Here is a 24,765-nt window from a genome sequence, read left to right on the forward strand (position 1 = left end):
GATCTCTTATTAAAATTTCACTTTATTGGAGTTAGCCCATTGCTCTTGGCTGTTAAGATATTTTTGACTCCTAGTTCTCTCTTCCAGTGTTAGCAATGCCTTTCAGGTTTGTGTCATCCAGAAATTTTGATTAATATGCCTTTGTCCAAATCTTTGATAAAAATGTTGAACTTTTTTTTTTGGTGAGGCAATTGGGGTTAAGTGAGTTGCCTAGGGTCACACAGCTAGTAAGTGTTAAGTGTCTGAGGCCGGATTTGAACTCGGGTCCTCCTGACTTCAGGGTCGGTGTTCTATCCACTGCACCACCTAGCTGCCCTGAAAAATGTTGAACTTAAAAAAAAAAATCCAATTATGTTTGGGTCCCATGAACCAGGCTGAGAACAATAGATGGTACCCAGGTCCCTCATGGGCTGACACCCTCTAGTTGACACCATACAGAGATGGCATACCAAGTTTTTTATTCATTCTCCTACCGAGGAGATGGCTGTGTAGTGAGGTAATCTGATCTCATAGAAGTGTTTTTGAAAAGCCCCCCGGGCAGTGGTTTCCAGTCTGCAAGCCAGGGGGTCCTTGGAGTTAGTGGCTGAGGGTCCATACTGAATCAAACATTGTTATCTTCATTTATGTACAGATGAGCTATTGGCAAGATAAATTGGTAATAATTAGCAGAGAGCAGGAGTCACAAAAGGCTTCCTGTAGAAGGGCAAGTTTTATTTTGGGCTTTTGGGAAGCCTGGAGGTGGAAAGGAGGAAGGAGAACATGCCTGGCGTTGAGCGATAGAGCGTTTTGTTCAAGGAACAAGGACTTGAACCCAGGCTTTTGTTTAGTTCATCACTGCAGGGTCTACAGCCACTTGAAAAATAGTGGGCTTGCTTATATATAGCTTTGTATTTGTATATAAATTCCATATCCCTATGAGGGTCCCTACCACAAAGGTTAAAAATCATTATTTCACTGGAAGAAAGGTCCCATATACATCAAAATATTAATGACAGGGGCCCCTAGGTGGCGCTGCAGTGGATAAAGCACTGGCCCTGGATTCAGGAGGACCTGAGTTCAAATACTGCCTCAGATACTTGACACTTACTAGCTGTGTGACTTTGGGCAAGTCACTTAACCCTCATTGCCCCACCAAAAAAAAATATTAATGGCAACAAATTTTGTAAAGACAAAAACCCAGAAATCACTAGTAGGTGACCACTGTGGAGTAGCTAAATAAATTGAGGTACACAATATAATGAACTATTAGCATTCAGAGAAGTATGGGAAGACCTATATGAAATGGTACAAAGTGAATTACACAGAACCAAGAGGAAGTGACTCCAGTGATGTAAATGGGGAAAAAAAAAAAAACAACCCCAAATGACTGTCATTATAATAACCAAGATGAGCCCTGGAGAAGAGTTGAGAAAACTCACTTTTTTCCCCTTTTTGCAGAGGTGGTGGACTATGGATTGGGAGTGCTACATATGCTGTTGGACTGGGTTTTGCTGAATTGCTTCTTTTCCCTCTTAAAATTCTTGGTCGGGGGCAGCTAGATGGCGCAGTGGATAGAGTACCGGCCCTGGAGTCAGGAGGACCTGAGTTCAAATCCGGCCTCAGACACTTAACACTCACTAGCTGTGTGACCCTGGGCAAGTCACTTAACCCCAATTGCCTCACTTAAAAAAAAAATTCTTGGTCATGGGGCAGCTAGGTGGTGCAGGGGCAGCTAAGTGGCACAGTGGATAGAGCACCGGCCCTGGAGTCAGGAGTACCTGAGTTCAAATCCGGCCTCAGACACTTAACACTTACTAGCTGTGTGACCCTGGGCAAGTCACATAACCCCAATTGCCTCACTAAAATAAATAAACAAACAAATAAATAAATTCTTGGTCACAAGGAATGCTAACTTGTCAATAGGAGAGGTGGGAGAGATGTATTCAGAAACAAAGATGATTTAAAAAACAACCACAAAGAATACCAATAAAAGCAAGAAAAAAGAAAACCCGCTGTCTTAGAGCCATTAATTACCCCCAAACTATCTCCTCTGCTGATTTTGTCATTTAAGTGATCTCTCACATAGCATGTAAGTGTCTGAGATGGGATCTGAAATACTTGAACCCTTGAGAGTCGATGAGTTTAGGAAGAGGCAGAGTATAGATAGGAAAGGGCAGAGAACCCAGAATGACTCAGGAGGACACCATCATCAGCTGATTCAGTAACAATCAAGTATAATCTCTCTGCTTCTCAGGAGCAGCGAAGTCCCTTTGGAATCCGGCTAGTATTGAGGCTAACCATCCATTATGGCAAGTCTTTGAGCTATTTCTACTCATAGATTCAAAGATTCAAAGCTTGAAGAAACCTTAGAGGCTAATGCCCTCATTTTATGGGAAACTGAGGCTCAGGGATCATAGATTCAGAGCCAGAATGGGCTCTAGGAGTCATTTAGTCTAACCCCCTCATTTTATACATGAGGTCAGGGAAGCTTAGCAGGAGACAAAATACCTTGCCCTAAATTGCTCACAACAGTAGTGTCAAGCTCAGATCCCTGAGGACACAGATTGGCTCAGGAAACCACACACCCACATTATCTGTATTGTATTGCATTTTTGTTTTGCTAAACATTTCCCCATTACATTTTTTTTTTTTAGTGAGGCAATTGGGGTTAAGTGACTTGCCCAGGGTCACATAGCTAGTAAGTGTTAAGTGTCTGAGGCCGGATTTGAACTCAGGTACTCCTGATTCCAGGGCCGGTGCTCTATCCACTGCACCACCTAGCTGCCCCTCCCCATTACATTTTAATACAGTGTTCCAAGCAGCATGTTTGACACTTCTGACATCGGAAATAACTCTGCTCAGACTCATCCTAGACTCATTCCTAGTGGAATGAAGACCCAGGGCAGACCAAGCTGTGTGCTCCATACACTTTTATCCAGGTGATATCTGGAACTAACATCAAGAATCTTCTTTGAATGGAAAAAGGAAGAAAAATAAAGACTGTAGAAGGGCAGCCTGCACCCTGATAAGTGTTGTGTAGTTGTGGTGGGTGTTACTACGTAGAAATAGGATCACCATGGTACTGCTGCTCCATTTCCCCCAGATTTAAATAGTGCGCTCTCTCTCTCTCTCTCTCTCTCTCTCTCTCTCTCTCTCTCTCTCTCTCTCACACACACACACACACACACACACACACACACACACACACACACACCCACATCCACCCACCCACCCCCACACACGATTTTAGCACCTTAGGGTTCCTTTCTTTTTCATTTTTTAAAAATGAAAACTACCACCTTTTCTTCCTTTAACTGAGGCCTGGAGTGGGTATCAGTTGTCCCAAGGGTTGGTAGATTCTCCATCACTCTCACTTTTTTTCCTGGCATTCCTTTGGACTTCCTCCTAACCTCTGGTGTCACTGGGCTCCTTCTTCTCTGTTATAGGACCATCATTTTAGAGATGCAAGGGATATCAGAGGCCATCTAGTCCTATCTCTCCATTTAACACAAAAGGAAACTGAGGCTGAGGGAATTTTAGTGACTTACCCAAGGTTATCCACCTGAACTATAGAGCTGAAAGGGACCTCAGATGCCATCTATCTACATCTTTTTTTGGGGGGGGGGTGAGACAATCAGGGTTAAGTGACTTGTTCAGGGTCACACAGCTAGTAAGTGTCAAGTGTCTGAGGCTGGATTTGAACTCGGGTCCTCCTGACTCCAGAGCCAGTACGCTATCCATTGTATCACCTAGCTACCCTAGAGGCCATCTATCTAGTTCATCCCTCTCATTTCACAGTGTAGGAAACTATGGCCCAGAGCCGGTTAGTGAGTTGCCCAGAGTTGTGGCAAAGCCAAGGGTTTGAACAGTCAGCATCCTTTCCAGTCAGATAGAATATAAGCTTCTGGAGGGCAGGGACTGTTTCATTGTTGTCCTTGTATCCCCAGTGCCTGACAGTCAGTCAATAAATATTTATTAAGCACCTACTGTGTGCTAGACACTGTGCTGACCCCTGGGGATACAAAGAAAGGCCAAAGACTATCCCTGCCCTCAGGGACCTCCCAGTCTAATGGGGAGACCACTTGCTGACAACTACTTAGGAACATCGTTCCCTTCGGAAGTCCTTGTTGATTGATTGGCAGAGAGGAGACTAGCACTAAGTGTCCTTGCTCAGCCTAGCATTCTTTCTATTGGCTATCATCCTCTGCCTCTACCATTGGAGAGATGGCTTCTACAGGCATTGCTCCACCTTGTTTGCTGACTAGCAAAGTGTCCAAGGGTCCATCAGCTGCTGGGCTTTCTGGGGCATAGGGCAGGTGGGTCCCCTGGGACTCTGAGTTGAAGATGGGGGGGCGGGTGATGAATGCAGGTACTCTTGGTGGCACTTCTATAGCTTGACCACCAGGTGGTACCTGGGAGCTCCCACATACTGCATCAGGGGCCCAGGGATGGAGGACTGCGGCTGGAACTTGCTTTAGAGGTCTGGTCCTTAAAGAGATACTGCCACTCTCCGGCCAACTTCAATAAAAAAGGGAAAAAGGAAGAAGCCAAGGGAGAAAGCCCACTGGCTCCATCACTGCTGCTCGTCTGCCCTTGCTGCCCTCCTGTGTGATGCCTGGCGGACCAGAGCAGAAGCCTCAACCCCCACTGGCATCCCTTCTGTCGAAGCCCATCGGGGACAGTGCCAGCCTAGGCTGGTGGCGTCACAGCTCCCTGCTGAGGACGGGAGTAGAGAGCTCTGAGCTGGGATGTCACTCGGCAGGACGCTGGCTGGAGGAAGCCGAGGGCAGGGCCAGCCCCAGCGGGAAGGGGCCAGGCACGTGCCTGGCCCACCACTGAAAGCTGCTCACTGTGTGCTCGCTTAGCCCAGCTGGCTGCTCATTCACCTGCTCTGCTTAGAGCCCATCACAAAGTTGGAGCCATTGAACTTTCTCCTGGTTTTGTGGAGCCCTTCTTCACCCATCAGACCTGCTCTCCTTCCAAAGGCAGCATGGGGACTTTCTGGTAAGTAAACTAGAAGGGGATCATAGGGCAGTCCAATGGGGTCCAGCTCTGACCGAGTCTTGGAAATATTTGCAAACAGCCCATTGTGGTTGTGTGGAGAATGAATAGCTCTCATACTGAGAGCTGAAGGGACCTCAGAAGACATCTAGTCCAACATCTTCACTCTGTAGAGAAGGAAATCGAGGGTGAGGGAGAAGTGACTTGTCCAAGGTCACACAGGCAGTAAGAAACAGAGACATGATTTAGGCCCAGGTCATAGGATCATGGATATAGCCGTCTAGTCCATCCCCCTTGTTTTACAGAAGAGGAGACTGAGGCTCAGAGTGGCAGCAGCAGGCTTAGAAGGCAAGAGACCATATTAGAGTTACATTTGTTAACCCAGAGCCGGGTCAGGCTCTAATCCACTTAGCATGTCCTCCATAATTTCCTATGGAAAGAGAAGGGTATTCTTCAACCCAGCCTTTTGGGAGTCGCCTGGGGAAGGGAGAGCCAGTGGTTAACTGGACTGCCGGGTCCTGGATCTTATCTCAGCTAGGGGCTAATTGCAATGCCACTTTACATCCTGCCAATGCTGCAGAGTCTTCTGATGATTCAGGCTGACTCACAACTTTTTTCTGGGAAGTGAATAATTGGGGGATCTTTGCTGCCTTGATCTCCCAAGGAATAGCAAAAAGGAAAAGAGGAGGGAGGGAAAGGGGCAAATGAAGAAAACCAAAGCCCATTCTTGATGCCAGGTTTGGGAGTAAAGCTCATGGGTGGGGATGAGGTGATGTCGAACTGTAGCCAGAAGGGAGGGGAAGAGGGGACCACTCCACCTTGCCAGGCCACTGGGATTCTCCTTCCTCTGGAGGATGGTCCCTGGAGTGGTGGGAATGTCCCTGGAGTGCTGAGTCATCTGTGCCCCGATGGGACCTGATGTCCTGTCCCAACCCTTCTCTCTTTTTGCCTTTCCCATGAAGCTCCCTTCTGATTTGTGGCTGACTTAGCAAAGGGCCAATCCGGAGGCTGTTGCTGTGTCTGCTAGAATCCCAGCAGTGCCTCCCAGTGACAGTGGGAAATTGGGTGGCCTCCCCAGCTTGGAGCCTTCTCTCTCTCTCTCTCTCTCTCTCTCTCTCTCTCTCTCTCTCTCTCTCTCTGCAATAGAATCGTGAAGCTGACAGGGAGTTAATTACAGGTCTATGAAAGGAAATATGGCTCCTTCTGCCTTCACAGATCCTAGACTGAGAGTGGCAAGGGACCTCAGAAGCAGTCCAACTGCCACCCATCCTAGTGAGGAAACTGAGACCTTTCAAAGATCTAGTATCTTAAAACATCACCGGCCAGAAAGCTTGGAGGGACCTGGGGGGTCATCTAGTGCAACCCTTTCATTTTACAGAGGAGTAAAGTGAGGCTCAGGGACATGAAAGAATTTATGGGATTATAGGTCCACAGCTGAAAAAAGAAGGTCTGAATTTAGTTGTCGAGCTCCAAGGCAGGAGGCAGTGTGGGCCAGCGAAAAGGACCCCAGCTCTGGCATCAGAGGATTTGAGTATTATGTGTGACCTTGGACAAGTCACTTAAATTCTCTGGTCCTGAGTCTCCTCATCTATAAAGCAATCGGTTATTCAACAAATATTTATTAAGCACCTTTTATTATGTGTGCTAGGTCCTAGAGATACTAATCCAACTGCCCCATTTTGCTGATGAGATAACTGAGGCCCAGGAAGGTCAAGTGAGTTAGGGTATCATGGATCCGGAGCTGGGAAGGGATCTCAGGGCATTTAGTATGGTCCTTTACAGATGAGAAGACTGAGGCCCAAAGAGGTGACCCCAATGTCACTTAACCTCTTTGAGACACAGTTTTCTCATATGTAAATGGGAGGGGAGAGGAGAGAATTGGACTCTACCTTTAGTTCCCTTTCAATTACAAATCTATGATGAAGAGAATAGGTTAAGGGGAAGCTAGGTGGCGCAGTGGATAGAGCACCGGCCCTGGATTCAGGAGTACCTGGGTTCAAATCCGGCCTCAGACACTTAACGCTTACTAGCTGTGTGACCCTGGGCAAGTCACTTAACCCCAATTGCCTCAGCAAAAAAAAAAAGAAAAAGAAAAAGAGAATAGGTTAAAACAACCAAACGATCCTAGTGATATTCTGGCTCCTGGCCACCCCACCCCACCCCTCACCTTCCCTTGATTTCTATGCTAATCACACTAACTTCTGATGGGAGATGCTGTCCCTGACACTCAGAAACCAAACTATTACCATGTGAAAGTAATAGTGCCTGATGTCCTGCAGGGAACAGTTCTAAGTGGGCAGTTTGGACGCAGAGGGAAAGGAAGATCTTCATATCTGAACCTGAATGTAGGGATCTGGGCTTTCTGGGCTCTAGGTAAGGATGGTCCAGAGCAGCTAGACCAGTGCAGTACACGCACTGGACCTTAAATTGCAGGTGGAGCTTAGCTTCAGGGAGAGGGTGATGGCTGGAGAGAAGGTGAGTGAGGGCGGATCCCCAGTGTCCACAGAAATGGTCAGCCAAGAGAACATCAACATTCACAGCAGTGTGGTTAAGACGAGCAACTCTGAAAGACTTAGGGACTCTGATCGACCACAGTTCCATAGGATGGACTGACCGACTGACATACTCATTCATATATTCTCTCTCTCTCTCTGTCTCTCCCTCTTTCTCCTCTCCTCTCCTCTTTCTCCTCTCCTCTCCTCTCTCTCTCTCTCCCTCTCTTTCTCCCACCTCCTCCCTCTCCCTCCTGCCTCCCCTCTTTTCCCTCCTCTCCCCTCTGTCCCTCCCCTTCCCCTCTCCTCTCTCTCTATATATGTATGCATACATATGTGTGTAACCTATCTGCCTCCAGCTAGAGAGGCGATGGTCTCAGGGAGATAGATAAGAGATATGTAGATATCTATACACATAGATGTCTATATATAGCTATATAGAAAGAGGGAACTATGGCTATTATATATCTGCCTCTCTGTCTAGACGTGGACAACAGGCTTCATGTGTGTGCGTGCATGCATGTTTGCAGGCACACATGCATGCATGTAAATGACTGTGTGTGGTCGCACGTACACATGCATGTAAGAATGTGTGCACATGTACATGTGTGTTTGCACACATGTGCATACATGTAAACAGAAAAGAAAGGTTTGCAAGGGCAGTCAGCCCCCAAACAGATGGAGGGCATGGGAGCCCTATCCATTAAGCCTGGGGCAGCACGGTTTCTTGCCCAGCATTTGCTCAATTGCATGAAATCAACCCAGGGATTTGAGGACAGACTGGGGGGGGGTGCAGAGCAGAAACCAGGGCAACCTCCACGAGTGCTTCACTGCTGCTCTGATGCGTTCGTGTTAGGTGTCTTTAACTCTGCCACCTCCTCCCCTCCCCCCGGGGCAGAAGATCCTCTCTGACCCAGGCTGTGGGCACTGAGTTGCCTGACAGTTACATGTTGATAACCTTTGACAGGAGGATCATTGACTTAGAGGTCATTTAGTCCAACCCCTCATTTTACAGATAAGGAAACTGAGGCCCAGAGAGGGGAGAAGTGACTTGTCCTAGGTCACATAGTGTCGGGGCAAGATTCGAACCCGTGTCCTCTGGCTTCCAATACAGCCCTTTATGCATTCTGCCACATTTCCTCTTGTATCCCAGCTCTACAATGAGCAGCACCTCATTAATTAACCACCGTAAAATGAAGGGCCTGGACCAGGTGGCCCCAGAGGTCCCTTTTCAGCTTTGTGACCCTATGGAGAGAAGCTGTGTCAATCAGAGTACCTGGGCTCTTCCCTCTTCTGGTTTCTGGAACCAAAGGGCCTGTAGGCGTGATCAGGGCAGAGGCTTACTTCAGGGCCTAGATCATCCTACTCACAGTGCCAAGGCCCAGACGCTTGGGGCTCTAGCTTTCGCTCAGAGCAAGTTGGGGCTAAGGCATCTCCTTGAAGGATAAAGGGCCCTAGAGTTGAAGAGAGCCTTGAAGGTCAGTATCTGTCTGGAAGGGACCTCAGAGGCCATTGAATATTACCCCCTTGAGTTTTTCTCCCCTCCCCCCTTTTTAAAAAAATTAATTGTAATAATGTCTTTTTTGGAGGGGGTAGCTGGGTGACCCAGTAGATAAAATGCTGGGCCTGGAGTCAGGAATACCTGAGTTCAAATCCAGCTTCAGATACTTACTAGCTGTGTGACCCTGGCAAGTCATTTGACCCTGTTTGCCTCAGTTTTCTTATCTATAAAATGAGCTGGAGAGGGAAATTGTAAACTATTCTGATATCTTTGACAAGAAAACACCAAATGGGGTCATGAAAAGTTGGACACAACTGAAAAATGACTGAATAACATTGGTGTCTTTTCTCTCACCAACATTCCTCCTCACATCTCTACCCCTTTCTTTTTCCCTCCCAGACAAACATTGTGTGTGTGTGTGTGTGTGTGTGTGTGTGTGTGTGTGTATTTGCAGGGCAATGAGGGTTAAGTGACTTGCCCAGGGTCATACAGCTTGTAAGTGTCAAGTGTCTGAGGCCGGATTTGAACTCAGTTCCTCCTGAATCCAGGGCCAGTGCTTTATCCACTGTGCCACCTAGCTGCCCCCCAAACATAATATTTTTAAAGACTAAAAATGACAAAAGAAATAAATCAGTAAAATCTATCAGTATATCACAAAGGTCTAAAAAATATGTGCAATGTACCACGTTGGTGGACCTCCCACCTCTACAAAGGGTTGGCTGGGGTGGGAGTATCTTTTTATATCTCTTTTTTGGAACCATGTTTATTCTTTGTAATTTTCTAAGTCATTTTAAAATTGTGTGTGTGTGTGTATTTTACATTGTTGTATGTTTTCTTGCCTGCTTGCTTCACTCTGCATCAGTTCATGTAGTTCTTCACAGGTTTCTCTGTATCCACTGTATCTGTCATTTCTTACGACATAGCAATATTCTGTTATATTCACATACCACAGCTTGTTTACCATTTCCCAGTTAATGAGTATCTATTTTGTTTCCAATTCTTTGTTATCACAAAAAGTAACTATTTTGGCATATATGGGAACTTTTTTCTTAACAATGACTTCCTTGAGGTGCTGTACACACACACACACACACACACACACACACACACACACACACACACACACACAGGAATGCGATCTCTGAGCCAAGAGATTTCACTCACTTTATTTGCATGATTCTAAATTGCTTTCCAGAATGATTACACTGATTCATAGCTCCACAAACAATATACTGGTGTGCCTCATTTACCACAGCCTCTCCAACATGTTTCCATCTTTGCCAATTTGCAGGGCATGCAGTGAACCTTTAGGCTAATACCTTCATTTCTTTTCAGATGAGGAGATTGAGACCCAGAGAGGTTGAGTGAGTGATTCAAGGTCACCAAGGTTGTTGGCAGCAGAGCTGGGTTTAAATTCACATGCCCTCACTCCAAAACCATTCTTCCTCCCCTAGGATGCTGCCTCCCCTACTTCACATCTTGTAAAAGAAGGAAGAGGCAACTGCATAGCATAGTGGAAAGGATGAGTCTAGAGTCAAAGGATCCCAGGTTACTTCCTAGCCTCTTCATACCTGTGTGACCTTTGACAAGTCACTTAACTTTGGGTCTCAGTTTCCTTCTTTGTAAAGTGGGGGGGGTGGGGTGGGGGAAGGAGCGCATAGAATAGATAACCTTTAAGGTACCTTCCAGCTCTTAATCAGTGTTCTGGATGATGTAGGACAAGAAAGACAGAAGGGTCATGGTGAATACTCCTCTTCTCTCAAGTGGATAAATGCTTATTCATTCATAGGACTCCCAAAAGATGTTGGTCCAGTGGTTTTCACCACTGTTTTTGCTGTTCATTGTCCCTTTTCCAGGCTTTTTGTTTCTCTCTCTTCTCCATGGTAGAGTTTTGAAGCAGGAGGTCTATATCAGTGACAGGGGGTGGACAGGAAGAGATTGAGAAAATGAACAAATTGTCAGCCCCAGGAGTAGAAACTTCATTTCATCTGTAAACTGCCAGACCAGGAGCTGTCCATGCTAGGTTAGACATAATGTGTGCAAATGTGCGTGGCTCCTGGATGGATATATTTGTGGCCTCTCTCCTTGTTCTATACACTTGGACGTGGCCCTTGGGAGACACTTTAGGACACAGAAAGCACTGGCAAAGGTTGCCTTGTGTTCTCTGAATAAGCCAGCCTTGTCCCTAGGTTGGTGACTGGGGAGGAATGACATGAGGATTGGGGGGTGGAAGACCCAGGTTCAAATCCTGCTTCAGCCACTTGCTCCCCATGTGATCATGTACACCTCTGGGTCCTCCTTTGTAAAGGGAGGTAGATGATGTTTTTGGTTTTTGTTTTGGTGAGGCAATTGGGGTTAAGTGACTTGCCCGGGGTCACAGAGCTAGTAAGTGTTAAGTGTCTGAGGCTGGATTTGAACTCAGGTCCTCCTGAATCCAGGGCCAGTGCTTTATCCACTGCACCACCTAGCCGCCCCTCCCTTCTTGTTCTAAACCTATGTTCCTATGAGGGATGATAGATGAGTCTGGGTTCATGTTCTTGGTATAGAGGAAATTGTACTAATTTGGAGTTGGAAGATATGAGTTCAAATCCAACTCTGTTACTTGCTATCTATGTGTAACCTTGGGCACATCACTCTCCCCTCTCTGGGCCTCTGTTTCTTCTGGCAAATGAGATGGTTGGCCTAGATAAAATTCCAGTCCTTCCTTTCTGTTCTAGATCTATGCTTCTGTTTCCTTTTCCTTAGGGGCAAGGGCAGGGTATTGGTGGGGGGGACAGGGAGGGGAGGGGAATGGAGAAGATATGGCCCTTGACTTCAAGAGGCAATGTTTCAGGGCCAATATAAAGGAGAAAGACTTCCCTCCCTTCCCCTTCTCTTCCTCCTCCCCCCTCTCCCGTGGGTGTCTCCCTTCTTTCCTCACTCAGGCTCTTCTAGAAGATTGTTTGGTCCCTTTCCCATAGTGGCTCTATTTCTGGAGCCGCTCCTAGGAGATGCACTTCCCCCCCTTCCTGCCAACACTCCAGGTGCCGTTGGAGGGATTTTTTTGGTGTCTGCCTTGGTATTTCTCATCTTCTCTGCAAGCCAGGGCTGGGTGGGACAAGGGCAAAGGAGCAGGGCTGGAGAATTTGAGTGGCTAAAACCTGGAAACGTAGGAGAGAGGGGAGGAAGGGAAGTGGGGTGGAGCCCACAGAGGGCTCTCTGACTCACCCTCTGTGTAAAAAAACCAAAAACAATAAATAAGGGGCCTTTTAGCCTTCCCACATCTGCAGCTGTATTTGATCTATGAGCTCCCAGCTCCAAAGATCGTGGCCGGCCCCTATGGCCACTAGGGAAGTCGGAGGACCATTTAGCTTGGAGTCCATTGCCTCTTATTCCGGCTAAGCCTGGGGCTTTGGGGACCAAGAACAAGGCCCCACCACCATCAGTGAGGGTCCATTTCTTTAAAAAAATTTTTAATTGTGATCTTAACAATGATCAACAAACACAAACATTTTAAGATGCAAAGAACGGAAGGATTACATAAAGAGCTGTAACTTCCGGCACATAGCTAGCATGTTTGGAAAGAAATCCATACCAGAGGGTATTTCTCTTCCTAAGACAATCAATTTTCTGTGACACACTATGAGATCTAGCCTAGAGTGCTGCCCCTCCTTTTCTCCAAACAGCTTCCTTTCTTTCCACTCTTAGGAAGCATTAAGTGCCTACTATGTGCTGGGCTCTGGCTAGGTAGGCACTGAGGATACTGCCTTCCAGGACACTTTGCCTCTATACCAAATAAACTGACAATGATTGTGGAGGGGGAGGGATAGAAGAGAAACAACTTGGAGAAATAAGAAAGGCATTTTAAAGGGCAGCACCATGCCCTTGGGGGCCTCGTTAGATTCTGGTCAGAGATCAACAAACATTGGCTGATCCCCCAGAATCTGTATCAGAATTGCTTTTTGGGTTCTGTCCCTTAGTCAATCAGCAAACATTTGTTAAATGCTTGTGTGCCCTGTGTGCCAGGGACTATCCTAGCCAATAGGAATAAAAAACTAAAGTGTGTTGAAGAGCTTACAATCTATGGGGTTGGGTGGGGAGAGACAACATATAGACACCCCTGAGGCCCCTGAGGGGGCCTGGAGTCAGGAAGACCTGAGTTCAAATTTCACCTCAGACATGTACTAGCTATGTGACCCTGGGCAAGTCACTTCATCTCTGTTTGCCTTAATCCTCTGGAGAAGGAAATGGCAAACCACTCCAGTATCTTTGCCAAAGGAAACCCCACAGACAGTATTGGTGTGTTATGGTTTTCCCACAAAGAGTTAGAGATGATTCAAACAGGAACATATATAAGCCACTGCGCTGCCCTCTAGGGAGTTACATTTAAGTAGAAATGGAGAGATAGAATCTAGGGTGAGCCTTTTGACTGGAAGGAACATTGGAGTGGAGAAACTGAAAAGGAAGAAGCATTGGGGGGGGGGGGGAGTTGGGGTTAAGTGACTTGCCCAGGGTCACACAGCCAGTAAGTGCCAAGTGTCTGAGGCTGGATTTGAACTCAGGTCCTCCTGAATCCAGGGCCAGTGCTCTATCCACTGTGCCACCTAGCTGCCCCCAAGGAAGAAGCATTTTAAAGTGCCAGGCACTGTGTTAAGCACCTAACAATGATCTCACTTGATCTTCACAACACCCTAGGAAATACATGTTATCATTAACCCCAGGAGACTGAGGAAGGCCGAGATGGAGTGACTTGCCCAGGATCACACAGCTAGTATCTGAAGGTGGAGTTGAACTCATCCTAGCTACTTGGATTCTAGTCCAGGTTGTATGTTACAGAGTAACTTCATCTTTCTAAGCCTCAGTTTTTTCTTCTGTAAAATGAGGTAACCGATATCTCCCCTACCTGTCTTACAGGATTGCTGATGTTGTTGCAGATCTTAAAATGACATATAAATCCAGCCGCTATTATCACCATCTTTTAAAGGTCCCTGTGTCCCAGACTGCAGTACCAGTCATATAGTAGGTGCTCAATAAATGCTTTCGGACTGGATGATTGGGTATAAGAGGAGGCTATGGAATGGCAAAGGTTTTTTTGTGATTATTGTTGTTGTTTGTTTGAATTTAAACCTGACCTGTGATTTCTTTGGGTTAGGGAAGAACTCCCTTCAACCATTCCAGACTAGCAATTTCTCTGCAGCATTTATTGTCTTAAAGAGCTTTCTGGGGGCATTGAGAGTTTAAGGGACTTACCCAGAGTCACCCTGGGGCAGGACTTGAACCCAGGTCTTCCTGGCTTCGAGGTCAGTCCTCTCTCCCCTTTCTGTGAGGGTTGAGTTACTGGAGGGGGGCATCTTTTAGGGCCATCTATATACCCTCCAGATTGGCAGCTGACACCTCCATCCTCCATCCCCAGAAAGGGTAGGACTGGAACCACTGTAGACTTGCCCTTCTGGGGCAGTGTCCTGTGTCAACCACCCCGACCCCGTCTTAGTTCTTGGGAGGGAAGCTGGACTTGGCCCATTGTCTCGGCGTGTTGGCTTGATGCAGACCGAGAACCCTCCTCCCGTACCTCCTGCCAGATCTCTCAATAGTCTCAATAGTCTCCGGAGGGCCGGTCGGGTGATTCTCATTCCCCTGGAGGCTCCGCTCGGACATCCCGGGATGGCAGGTGTCCATCTGGCCGGAATGCAGAGAGCTCATGCCTACGACCTGAGCCTTGAGCAAGTCCTTTAGCCTCCGCCTCAGTTTCGTCCTCTAAAATGACTGGACTGGATGATGCCTCTGATCCCCAGATCTAGGAATCAGCTTGGTTTCTTGAGCCTCAGTTTCCCCTCCTGTAAAATTAGGGGGTAGGTTGGGACGGCCTCCGAGGTCCCTTCGGCTCCAGATCTGGGATCTTGTGACAGTCCACGCGCTCCCGCACAGACGATCTCGCTCGCGCCACATGTCACCCCACTCACCACCTCCACTGCAGGGTTTCCAAATTAAGACTTTTGTGTGTGTGTGTACCCGGTTTAGGTTGGGGGAGGTTGAGGCCCCGCTGCTACTGCAGCCCCGGGACTCGCTCTCTGCGGGAGGAAGCCGGCTTCCCCCCACGCCTGTCCTCGCCCCTCAGCTCGGCAGTTAGCAGACGGCTGGCGGCGTCCCCCAGGCCCTCCAACTGCGGAGGCGCGCCCCCCAGCCCTCCCCCTCCCCCCCCCCCGCTCCCCCTCCCTCCACGGGCTGGGGGCGGGGCCGAGCCTCGCTGCGATTGGCCGCCGGCCGCCGTCCCCCCCTAGAACGCGGCGCAGCCCGGGGGAAGTTGCCCGTCCCCGGGCCGGCGGCGGCGGCAGTACGCGGCGCGGCTGCTCGCGTGGAGCCGCAGCTGGAGCCCGGGGCGGCCGGAGGGGCGGCCGGCAGGCACCGCGCCGAGCCGATCCCGATCCTCGGGCGCGCTCGCTCGGGGCTGGCGCGGGGCCCGCGGGGCCGCGCTCCTCCCTCCCTGCTACCTGTTTGCCGGCCTCTCCCCCGCCCCTGACGGCAACTTCAGCTTCCCCGGCCGCCCGCCGAGCCTCCCTCCTCCCCCAGCTCTGCCGCCCTCCTCCCTCCTTTGTTGTGCAATGAGGGTCGGGTTTCCGATCTGACGGAGCCGAGCGAGCGAGAAAGCGAGAGAGCGAGCGAGAGAGCGCAGCCAGCGGGGCATGGAGCCGCTCAGCCACCGGGGCCTGCCGCGCCTCTCCTGGATCGACACCCTCTACAGCAGTACGTGCTGGCGCCGGGAGGGACGGGGGACGGGAGGGACGGGGGGACGCAGGGACGGAGGTCACGGCCCCCCGGAGGAGTGCGCGCCGGGCTGGAGGCTGGGGCTTAGGTGAGACTGGCCTCCCACTGGCGGGAGAGCAGCTGGTCTGCCGCCCCCTCCTCCCTACCTGTTGTGTAACCCAACCCAGGGAAGGACGGAGGATGGGGGGGTGGTATGGGAGGGGGCTCCGATCGGGGTGACATGGCACCTTCTGGCCTCGGTGGCTGCACCTGGCGGCACCTGCTCCTTGTGATACCAGCTGCTGCTGCCCTCTTTCCCCTCCCCTCCCCTGCTGCCAGAGCTTCTCCATCTCCTGAATCTTGGGGGTGGAAGTTGGGGGGAGGGTGAAAGGGAGTTAGAGACGTGTGGGGTTGGGCTGGGCTCTCTTGGGGAGCAACTGGGGTTACCGTACTGAAAATCCCCAGAGGTCTGCAATCAGCCCAGGCCCTTCTCTTCCTTCCTCCATCCCTAGCCCTCCCCAAAATTCTGTTTCGAATCTACTACACCCACTCTCCACAAAATATTCAGCTGGGCTCATATGACTATAGGGGACTTGGGGTCAGTGTCCCCACTGGGTATTGCTTAGGAATTGGGATGTTTGTGGGCCCAGTAGCCCCACCTATCCTTTTCACCAAGATGGGGGGGGGCACACTAAATTCTCAGCACTTCAGATGCATATCTTCTTCCTATCTCTACCCCTTTCTCCATGAGGCTGTGCTCTGTACCCCCAACCTATGTAAGGACCAGGAACCCAGAGCCAGCTGGGGTAGAGGGCGATAGGATGGCAGCTCCCTCTGATTCCACTTCACTGTGATGCCCCCTCCCAAATCCTGCCCACACATGCTTCTTCTCTATTGTTGGCTTCCGGATGGCATTGTCATGGAATCTCTCCTGGGCTGGAGAAAGCAGCATCTTTTGAGTGCTTTGGTCAGTGGTCTTAACGTGGGGTCCCCGGACCACTTCAGGAGGTCTAATGAACTTGACTGGGAAACCAAAATAGCAACATTGTTTTCATTGACAGCTATTGAAGAACATTATTCTAAGAAGGGAGCCACAGGCTTCACTAGACTGCTAGAGGGGTCCATGATACAAAAAGTGGTCATGGACCCCTGGGCTGGATGGGGGGAGGGGGAAAGGATGTGAAAGGGGGTGAAGGACCCTCACTCCTCCCTAACATCAGCAACATTATTCCTGGGTGGGAGGAAGTGATGCTTTCGGCCTCTGAGTCCTCTTCCTTGATTCCCTGCAGTGTCTAAGATACACGTCCTGACCTCTGCATCCCCTTGGGCTCTTCTTTATCTTTCCCTGCTGCCTCTGCTTTCCTCCTCCTCCCACTCTACTCCTTGATGTCTCATTCTGATTCATTTTCTCGACATCAAAGGAGCAAAGCAGGGTCCCCAGGATGGCTGTCCTGTGCCCAACCTTCTACTCCATCTGCTCTCATCTCCTCTCCCTACTAGTGGCCAAGACCACAATGCCACGGGATGAAGGTCAGAGCCTGCAGCCGGATGGATGTGGATTTCCCCACACATCTGTTCAGGCCCCTACAGCTGGTCAGCTCCAAACCCCACAGGCAGGGAGAGCATTGGTGACTGCTTCTTAGAGGTTGTTTCCAACACTAACGATGACAGTGCTTCATTGTTATCTGTTACCAGTGCTCCTGAAGGTTTCTAGCTCTTTTCACATCTGGCACCCATTGCCTTTCCCTCTCCTTGATGAGGAATTTGGGGAGAGGCTTCTTCTTGGTTACCCTAAGAAAGAATTCCCAATTGGAATGGAGTCCAGGGGGTTCTAGCCCGAGGCCTGCCACTGCATAACCTTTCACGAATCACTTCCCCTATGATGGTGATGATGGTGAGAGCTAGCAGTTACATAATGTACAGTGCCAGGAACGGTACTAAGTACTTTACAGATATTATCTCTTTTGATCTTCCCAGCAACCTTGAGAAGTAGGTACCATTATTTTATAGCCATTTTGTAGTTGAGGAAATTGAGGCTGACAGAAGTGAATGGACTTACCCAGGGTCTCACGGCTAGGAAGTGTCTGAGACGAGATTTGAATTCAAGTCTTCCTGACTACAAATCCAGTGCTCCATCTGCTACAACACCTTGCTACCTCTCTAGGCCTCAGTTTCCTCATCTCTAAACAGAGGGGGTTGGACTAGATTGGGAATTTTTTTTTTGCAGGGAAAGGGGTTAAGTGATTTGCTCAGGGTTACACAGCTAGTAAGTGTTGTGTCTGAGGCCAGATTTGAACTCAGGTTCTCCTGAATCCAGGGCCAGTGCTCTATCCACTGCGCCACCTAGCTGCCCCTAGATCAGGAATTCTTAACCTTCTTGGTTCATGCCTTCTTGGCAGCCTACATATCCCTTCCCAGAATCATGTATTTAAAGGCATAAAATGAAGTATATGGGATTACAAGGGAAACTAATTGCACTGAAATAGTTCTCAAGATATTTGGACTGGATGATCCCTCCCTCTTCTGACATTCTTTGGCTTCTATTGGGGACATATCAAGTCCTAAGCAAGGGAAGCAAAGTTGTTGGATGTGACTCTGGAAATAAGGGGTGCAGATGAAGGTAGGCCCAGGGGAAGGGAAACTCTGGAAAGAACCACTCTTCCATCCTTGTATGAGGATTTAGCACAACCTGCTAGGGTCCTAGACTCTTCCTTGGGCTCCAGCTCCCCAACCCCTAGAGAGATGATTTGGGGCCTTCAGAACCAGGGATATCACCAGCCAGAGAGCAAGACCAGGAACTTTTCTGCCTGTTCTTTCTGGTTCTACTTCCTTGGCAAGCTTGGGTCAGGATTCTTCACATATGACAAAGAAGGCCTCATTGTGCGATTTGTCTACTAACTAGTCCCTTATCTTGTATGGTGACATTGGGGCCTGCCCCTAGACTCCAGAGGCAGCGCAGGGTAGTGGAAATAACCTTGGATTTGGAGTCCAAGGACCTGGGTTAAAATCCTGATTGGTAGCTATGTGACCCTGTCTAAGTCACATAACTGACTCTGCTTCAGTTTCCTTATCTGTAAAGTGAAGTTGAATTCAGAGGTTTATGGGATCCCTTCTGGCTCTGTGTCTATGAATTTGTGACCTCCCTGGTCCCTAGTTTCCTCTGTAAAATGAGAGGGTCAGGCTAGATTTCCTTAGTTCCCTTCCGTCTCTAATGTTCTGTGATTTTAGGAGACTCAACGTTGAGCGATGGGCTGGGGGTTGACCCAAAGGAGGGCCCGTTTCTCATTTCTCAAATTGCTTTCTTGAAGGCAACTGTCTCCCCACTGTGCTCTCGGCACGAGGCTTCTTGAGGAGTTGTTACAGAGTCATGTTTGGGCTGTTAGCCATGAAGTTTCCTCTTCATGAGAACCTAAATGAAAACAAATACATGGGCTGTCATTTGGCTGGCAGAGGCTCAATGGAAGTCATCCCACCTCTTAGGAAGCTGTTTGCTTACAAGACTTCTAGTCCTGTTGTGTTGAGCCTGTACAAAAGTGCGACTCCACGGGAACTTGGCCCCTGACTGGATGGAGACAGCAATACGGCTTTCTAGGGGAGAGGGAAAGGTGACCTACCTTGGTGGGGAGAGCACTAGATTTGGACGTAGATGACTGGGTTTGAATCTTGGCATTATTATTGACTTTTAGGTGAGCCTGAACAAGTCAGTTTCCCTCTTTGGAGCTCATCTCCCTCTTCTGTAATGATAATAATGCTAGTTTAATTTTTGGATTGGACCTGTATTTATTCTGTAGGGAACTCTGGGAGAGGAAAGTCCCCTTCCCTTTCATCTATGGATAAAGATTAAAGACTGGGAGGGGGGACTGGTAACTATGCAAGGTCTTAGTAGTGAAGTCCAGAGAATGAAGGTTTGGCTGGTCTTGGCCTTGCCTCAAAATGGGAGTTGTGGGAAGAACTTGCCAACGGAAGGAAGGAGTCACAAAGACAGATGGTCCCTTCCTCCTTTAAATCTGGGATCCTATGAATTGGGCAGTTGTGTTGGTCACTGAAGCTCAAGTTTCTTCAAGGGAAGGCCTTGGAGAATCATAGAACCTCTGCCTTGTCTGAGAACTGCCTTATTGGTTCTGAATCTGACCTTATCTGCTCAGAAAATCATGGTTTGGCTGACTCTGCCCTCAGCTTGCCATCTTTCCTTTGGTCTCTCACAGCAGTTGGGTTCTACCCTGTGTGCTCTGGGATTCTCCCTGTTGTGAAGCTCTAGCACCCTGCTTGTCTCAGTCAACATTCAGTCACTCAACGAGCATTTATTAAGTGTTTGCTCCATGCTGAATGTGCGGTCCCTTTCTGGAGGGTCCAAGGATCAAGGGATAGCCCCAGCAAGTCCTCTTGAAGAACCCAAGTGGAACTGGGTCTCCAAGGCTACTGACTAGTCTGACAGGGTGCATTGCTACAGGAAGATGGAGGGTGGTGGGATTCAGGGGTGGCCTGGGGGGCTGGGGACTTGAGGAGTGGAGGAGATGGCTGTTTTTTGGCACGGGAGTTCAGACAGGGTCTGGCTGATGGGCATGAGCAGAGATCAGTGATGCAGGAATTTGGGTCTTTTCTGGCCCTGTGGTCTCCCATCATAAACCAGAATGGACCATCAGCTTTAGGTGTGCCTCCCCTGCCCCTCTTCCACCCCTGCCCCTCATTAGATTCTTTCTGTGGCTCTTTTCAGCATGGCATCATTTCCCTCTTCCTTTTTTTCCTCTATCTCTAATCCCCCTCCCCTTTCTTTTGTTAATCCTTATTGTTGCTGCCCATATACTTCTGGTGTCATATCAATAGGATGGAGGAAACCAAGCTTGTCTGGTAGAAGAGGTGAGGAGTTGTATCCTGCCTTAGAGGAAAGATGGCAAGGACGGCTGCTACTCTCACTACTGCTGCTGCTACTACTACTACTACTACTACTACTACTACTACTGTTACTACTACTACTATTACTACTTACTACTACTACGTTACTACTACTACTACTACTACCACCAGAATTTATGTAGTGCCTACTATGTGCCAGCCAGTCAATGAGCATTTATTAAATGACCCCCTACTGTATGTCAAGCACGGTACTAAAATACAATAAGAGTCAAAAGACCCTGCCCTCAAGGAGCTCACAGTTTAATGCCAAACACTGTCCTGGGCACTTTGCAAATAGTATCTCATTTGATCCTCACAACAAGGGGGGGTGCTATTATCCCCATTTTACAGTTGAGGTAACTGAGGCAAACAAGTTGTAACTTGCTATAACTATGACTTGCCCAGTGTCACACAGTATCTGAGGCTGGATTTGAACTCCTGTTTCCTTGACTTCAGTCAGGCCCAGTATTCTATGTACTGTGCAAACTAACTTAATTGACTGGGGAGGCAGTGTAGTCCAGTGGGAAGAGCCCCAACTCTGGGGTTCGAGGTCCTGGGTTCAAATCCCACCTCTGATACTTGTGACCTATATGACGTCAGGTAAATCAGTTGTCTCTTCTCTAAAATGAGAAAGTCGGACCAGACAGTCTTGGAGGTCTCTTCCAACAGAAGGTTCACGATCCCGTGATTTGGGTTCTAGTTCTGACCCTGGCTGAGTTCCTCTGTACTCTCAGCATTAGATTGGAGGGGGACTTCTGTTGGGTTGATTTTCGTTTCTTCTGGGTTGTGAGGAGAAAAGATAAGTCTAAGGAGGCATAAATGTGTCCCCAGAGAGTTTGGATCCCTCAGGCTGGGTGGTAAAACGAGCAGGTTCATATCCCTGACGAGACTTTTGAGGCTGGCAGGAGGTGTCCCCTCCCCAAACCTTGGCGTACAAATTCAGATGGACGTCTCGTTGTTCTGTGAATAGCTGTAGTAATTTATTCCTTATTTCCAGCATCAGCCAAAAATTCTCTCGGCTTCTAGAGCCTCGGGAATGGGAAGACAGAATTAAGATTCATCTAGTCATCTGAACTTTTTTTTCTCCCAAGAAGAAATGACAGGCACAGATGTGGGGAGTAGCAAGAATATCCTTGATGTGGGGGTGGAGACTAAGAGGATGATGGGGGGTTAATTATCATAATGATAGCTCACATGTATGTGTAGCTCTTTAAAGGGTTTACTTATAACCCAGTGAGTCCCCCCCCCTCCATTTTACAGATGAGAAAACCGAGACTCAGAAGATGTGAACTCATTTACCCTTGGTCACCCAGCTACTGGGGGCCAGAGATGGGACTCAAACCTGGCCTTTGCTTGAGTCTAGCAGGCTGACCACTATGAAATGCTTTCTTTAAAGGCAAGTTACTGGACCTCTTGCAGAGTCCTTAGGGCCCAGAATCAAGGATCCTGGATCTGGAAGGGGCCACACACACACACACACACACACACACACACACACACACACACTCATTTGACAGATCAGGGGGCTGAAGCCCAGAGAGGGTCAGGAAGAGGCATGATTTGAACCCCAACCCCCTGACTCCGGAGGCAGTGAGTGCTCTTGCTTAAATGCCTTCTAACCTTTTGTTGCCTGAAGTGGATGAGATGCCAGGCTCATCGTCTGGATTCCTTCTCCATGCTTGTTTTTCAATTGATGGAGACTAGAGAGCCATTAATTAGTTAATGTTTGTAAAGGGTTTTGAAGACTGCTAGCTCCTTGGGAACTGCCCAGCTGTCTTCCTCCTCCTTTATTGGAAAGTAGAGATGAAAGACATGGAGATGATCTTGGGGGGGGGGAAGGAAAGGACTGGGTGGAGGGCCTGGCCAGAGGGTTCGAGTCTGGCTCCCCATCAGATGCGGGATATCGGGAAGGAAGCTGCCAGGAGAGAGATGGAAAATCTGGCTGCCCTTGGCCTGACTGTTTGATCTGTTATCTGCTAGCCCAGCCACAAGGTGTGCCAGGGGGTCAGGCAGGCCCAGGCCAAGGCTGATGCCTGTGCTTGGCAGTGGCTTCTGTGTAGCTTGACACCCCTCGAAGGATTTCTGCAGGTTTCTGGGCTGTGTGCTTGGCCGGCCCTGCTAGTTGGTGAGCTCAGTGGCCTGGGAACAGGTGGCTCTGAAGGCATTCTGTGGGGTCAGCCATTGCGGTGGGCTGGAAATACCCCAGTGGTGGAGTTGGCCTACCACATCCCGCCTCTTCCGGTCGCCTAGCTCTTCCCTTGCAGTGATTGCTCCCGCCACAGAAACAGGGCTCCAGACTTAAGCTGGAAACACTGTTCCCTCCTCTAGCCCCATTTCCTTTCCCCCTTGGCATGTCTTAGGGCCAAAGAGTGCTATATTGGAGCCTTTGGTGTCTCATTCTGGCCAAGGGGAGGGTTTGGGGGGAGCAGCTGGCTTTTCCTGCCATGGCCATGGCTTTGAATGAAGGATTAAGGATTAACCAGGGCCTTTGTTTAAGGAAAAGAAGGTCGGTGAGGAAGGCTCCTGGGTGACAGGAAGCAGCAATCAGCTTGCTTTTATTAAGGGCCTACTGGGTGCTGGGTACTGTGCTAGGGACTAGATATATAAGTATTTCTGTCAGTTAACAAACATTTATTGTTTACTATGTGCCAGGAATTTTGCTGGGCACTAGGAATACAAATACAAGTTAGTCGACAGGCATTTATTAAGCACCTACTATGTGCCAGGCAACTCAGGAAGACCTGAGTTAAAACATGGCCTTGGACACTAGCTGTTAACTTCTTGTTCTGAGTAAAGTCTTTCCTGATTGTCTTCCCAACTTCTAGTGTCCTCTCTCCAAAATTACCTAGGTGACACCATGGATTGATCACTGGACTTGAAATCTGGAAAACTGGAGTTCAAATTCAGCCTCAGACATTAATAGCCATGTGGTCCAGAGTTCCCTCATCTGCAAAATGAATTGGAAAAGGAAAAGGCAAACCACTCCATTATCTTTGCCAAGAAAACCCCAAAAGTGGTCACGACATGACCACTTGGACATGACTATAGCAACTAAACAAAATATGCCAGACACTGTGATTCTCACAACAACCCTGGGAGGTAGACACAGTTGTTATTTCCATTTTGCAGGTGAGGAAACTGAGGCAAACAGGGTTAAGTGACTTCTCTGGACCACACAACTAGTAAATGTCTGAGACTGGATTTGAACTCGAGTCTTCCTGACTCCAAGTCCAGTGATCAATCCATGGTACCACCTAGTTAATTTGGGAGGGAAAGCACAAGAAGTTGGTAAGGGAATCAGGAAAGATTTTACCTAGAACGTGAAGCTAAATATGTGTCTTAAAGAAAGAGGGAGTCTATGAGGAAGAGGTGAGAAGGTATTTTCCAGGCCAGGGGAAGACAGAAGGAGTGTGCTGTGGGAGGAAAAGAAAGAAGGCAAGTGTGGATGGACCCTCAAGTGTAGGAGGCTGAACGTCCACCCAGTGAGGCTGGATCATTTGAAGCTGGGTCATGAGGGGCTTTGGAAGCCAAACAGAAGAGTTCTATCCTAGAGACAATGGGGAGTCCCTGGGAAGTGACACAGTCATGTTTTCACTTAAGGAAAATCATGTTGTCACCCAAAGTGTGTAGGACAGCCTGGAGTGGGGAGAGACTTGGGACAGGGAGACCCATCCCAAGGCACTTGCAGTAATCTAGGCCAGAGGTGATAGGGTCCTGTGGTGGATGTGTGAATAAAAGGATGGGGTCATATGCAAGAGATTTGTAGAACAGCAAATTCAGCAAGACTGAGAGTGCCTACTATATATTCCTCACATTCTGTATTCAGCTTCCCACCTCCCTGCCTTTGCACAAGGTGCTATCTTCCATTGGGAATTCACTGCCCCCTCACCTCCATCTCTTAGAATTCTTCAAAGCCTCAGCCCAAATATCTACCTGCTGGAGGCCTTTCATAGACATCTCCACCCCCTGACCTGAGTCTGGAGATAACCTGTGAACTGACAAGACCTCCATTACCTCTTACTTCTTTTGTATCTACTTATATGTGTATCTGTTATTTCTGCCAATAGAATGTAAGCTTCTTGAGGGCAGGGACTATTTTGGTTTTGTCTGTTTTTGTATCTCCAGTGCTAGTGTTTAATAAATACTTGTTGATTTAAGAATAATGTGCAGGGTCCTAGT

The 24,765-nt window shown here is 48.6% G+C and overlaps 1 protein-coding gene across 3 annotated transcripts in view; it reads left to right on the forward strand.

Annotated features, from left to right (window-relative positions):
• Positions 1 to 24,765, forward strand: part of ABR (ABR activator of RhoGEF and GTPase) — a 298,848-nt gene that overhangs the window by 53,733 nt on the left and 220,350 nt on the right. Inside the window, exon 1 of one of the 3 annotated variants that reach the window (XM_044000092.1) lies at positions 4,433 to 4,983. The exons of 1 other annotated variant lie outside the window; for it this stretch is intronic. Coding sequence is in view for 1 of the 2 variants with exons in the window: in XM_044000090.1 (XP_043856025.1) it covers positions 15,633 to 15,693 (61 nt within the window). In the remaining variant the exon portion in view is untranslated. Of the gene's footprint in view, positions 1 to 4,432; positions 4,984 to 15,305; positions 15,694 to 24,765 lie in introns of those variants that run through there. One more of the 3 variants, XM_044000090.1, reaches the window with a different exon arrangement.

The sequence above is a fragment of the Dromiciops gliroides genome, chromosome 4, assembly GCF_019393635.1.
Source record: "Dromiciops gliroides isolate mDroGli1 chromosome 4, mDroGli1.pri, whole genome shotgun sequence".
In the NCBI taxonomy this organism is placed as follows: Eukaryota; Metazoa; Chordata; class Mammalia; order Microbiotheria; family Microbiotheriidae; genus Dromiciops; species Dromiciops gliroides.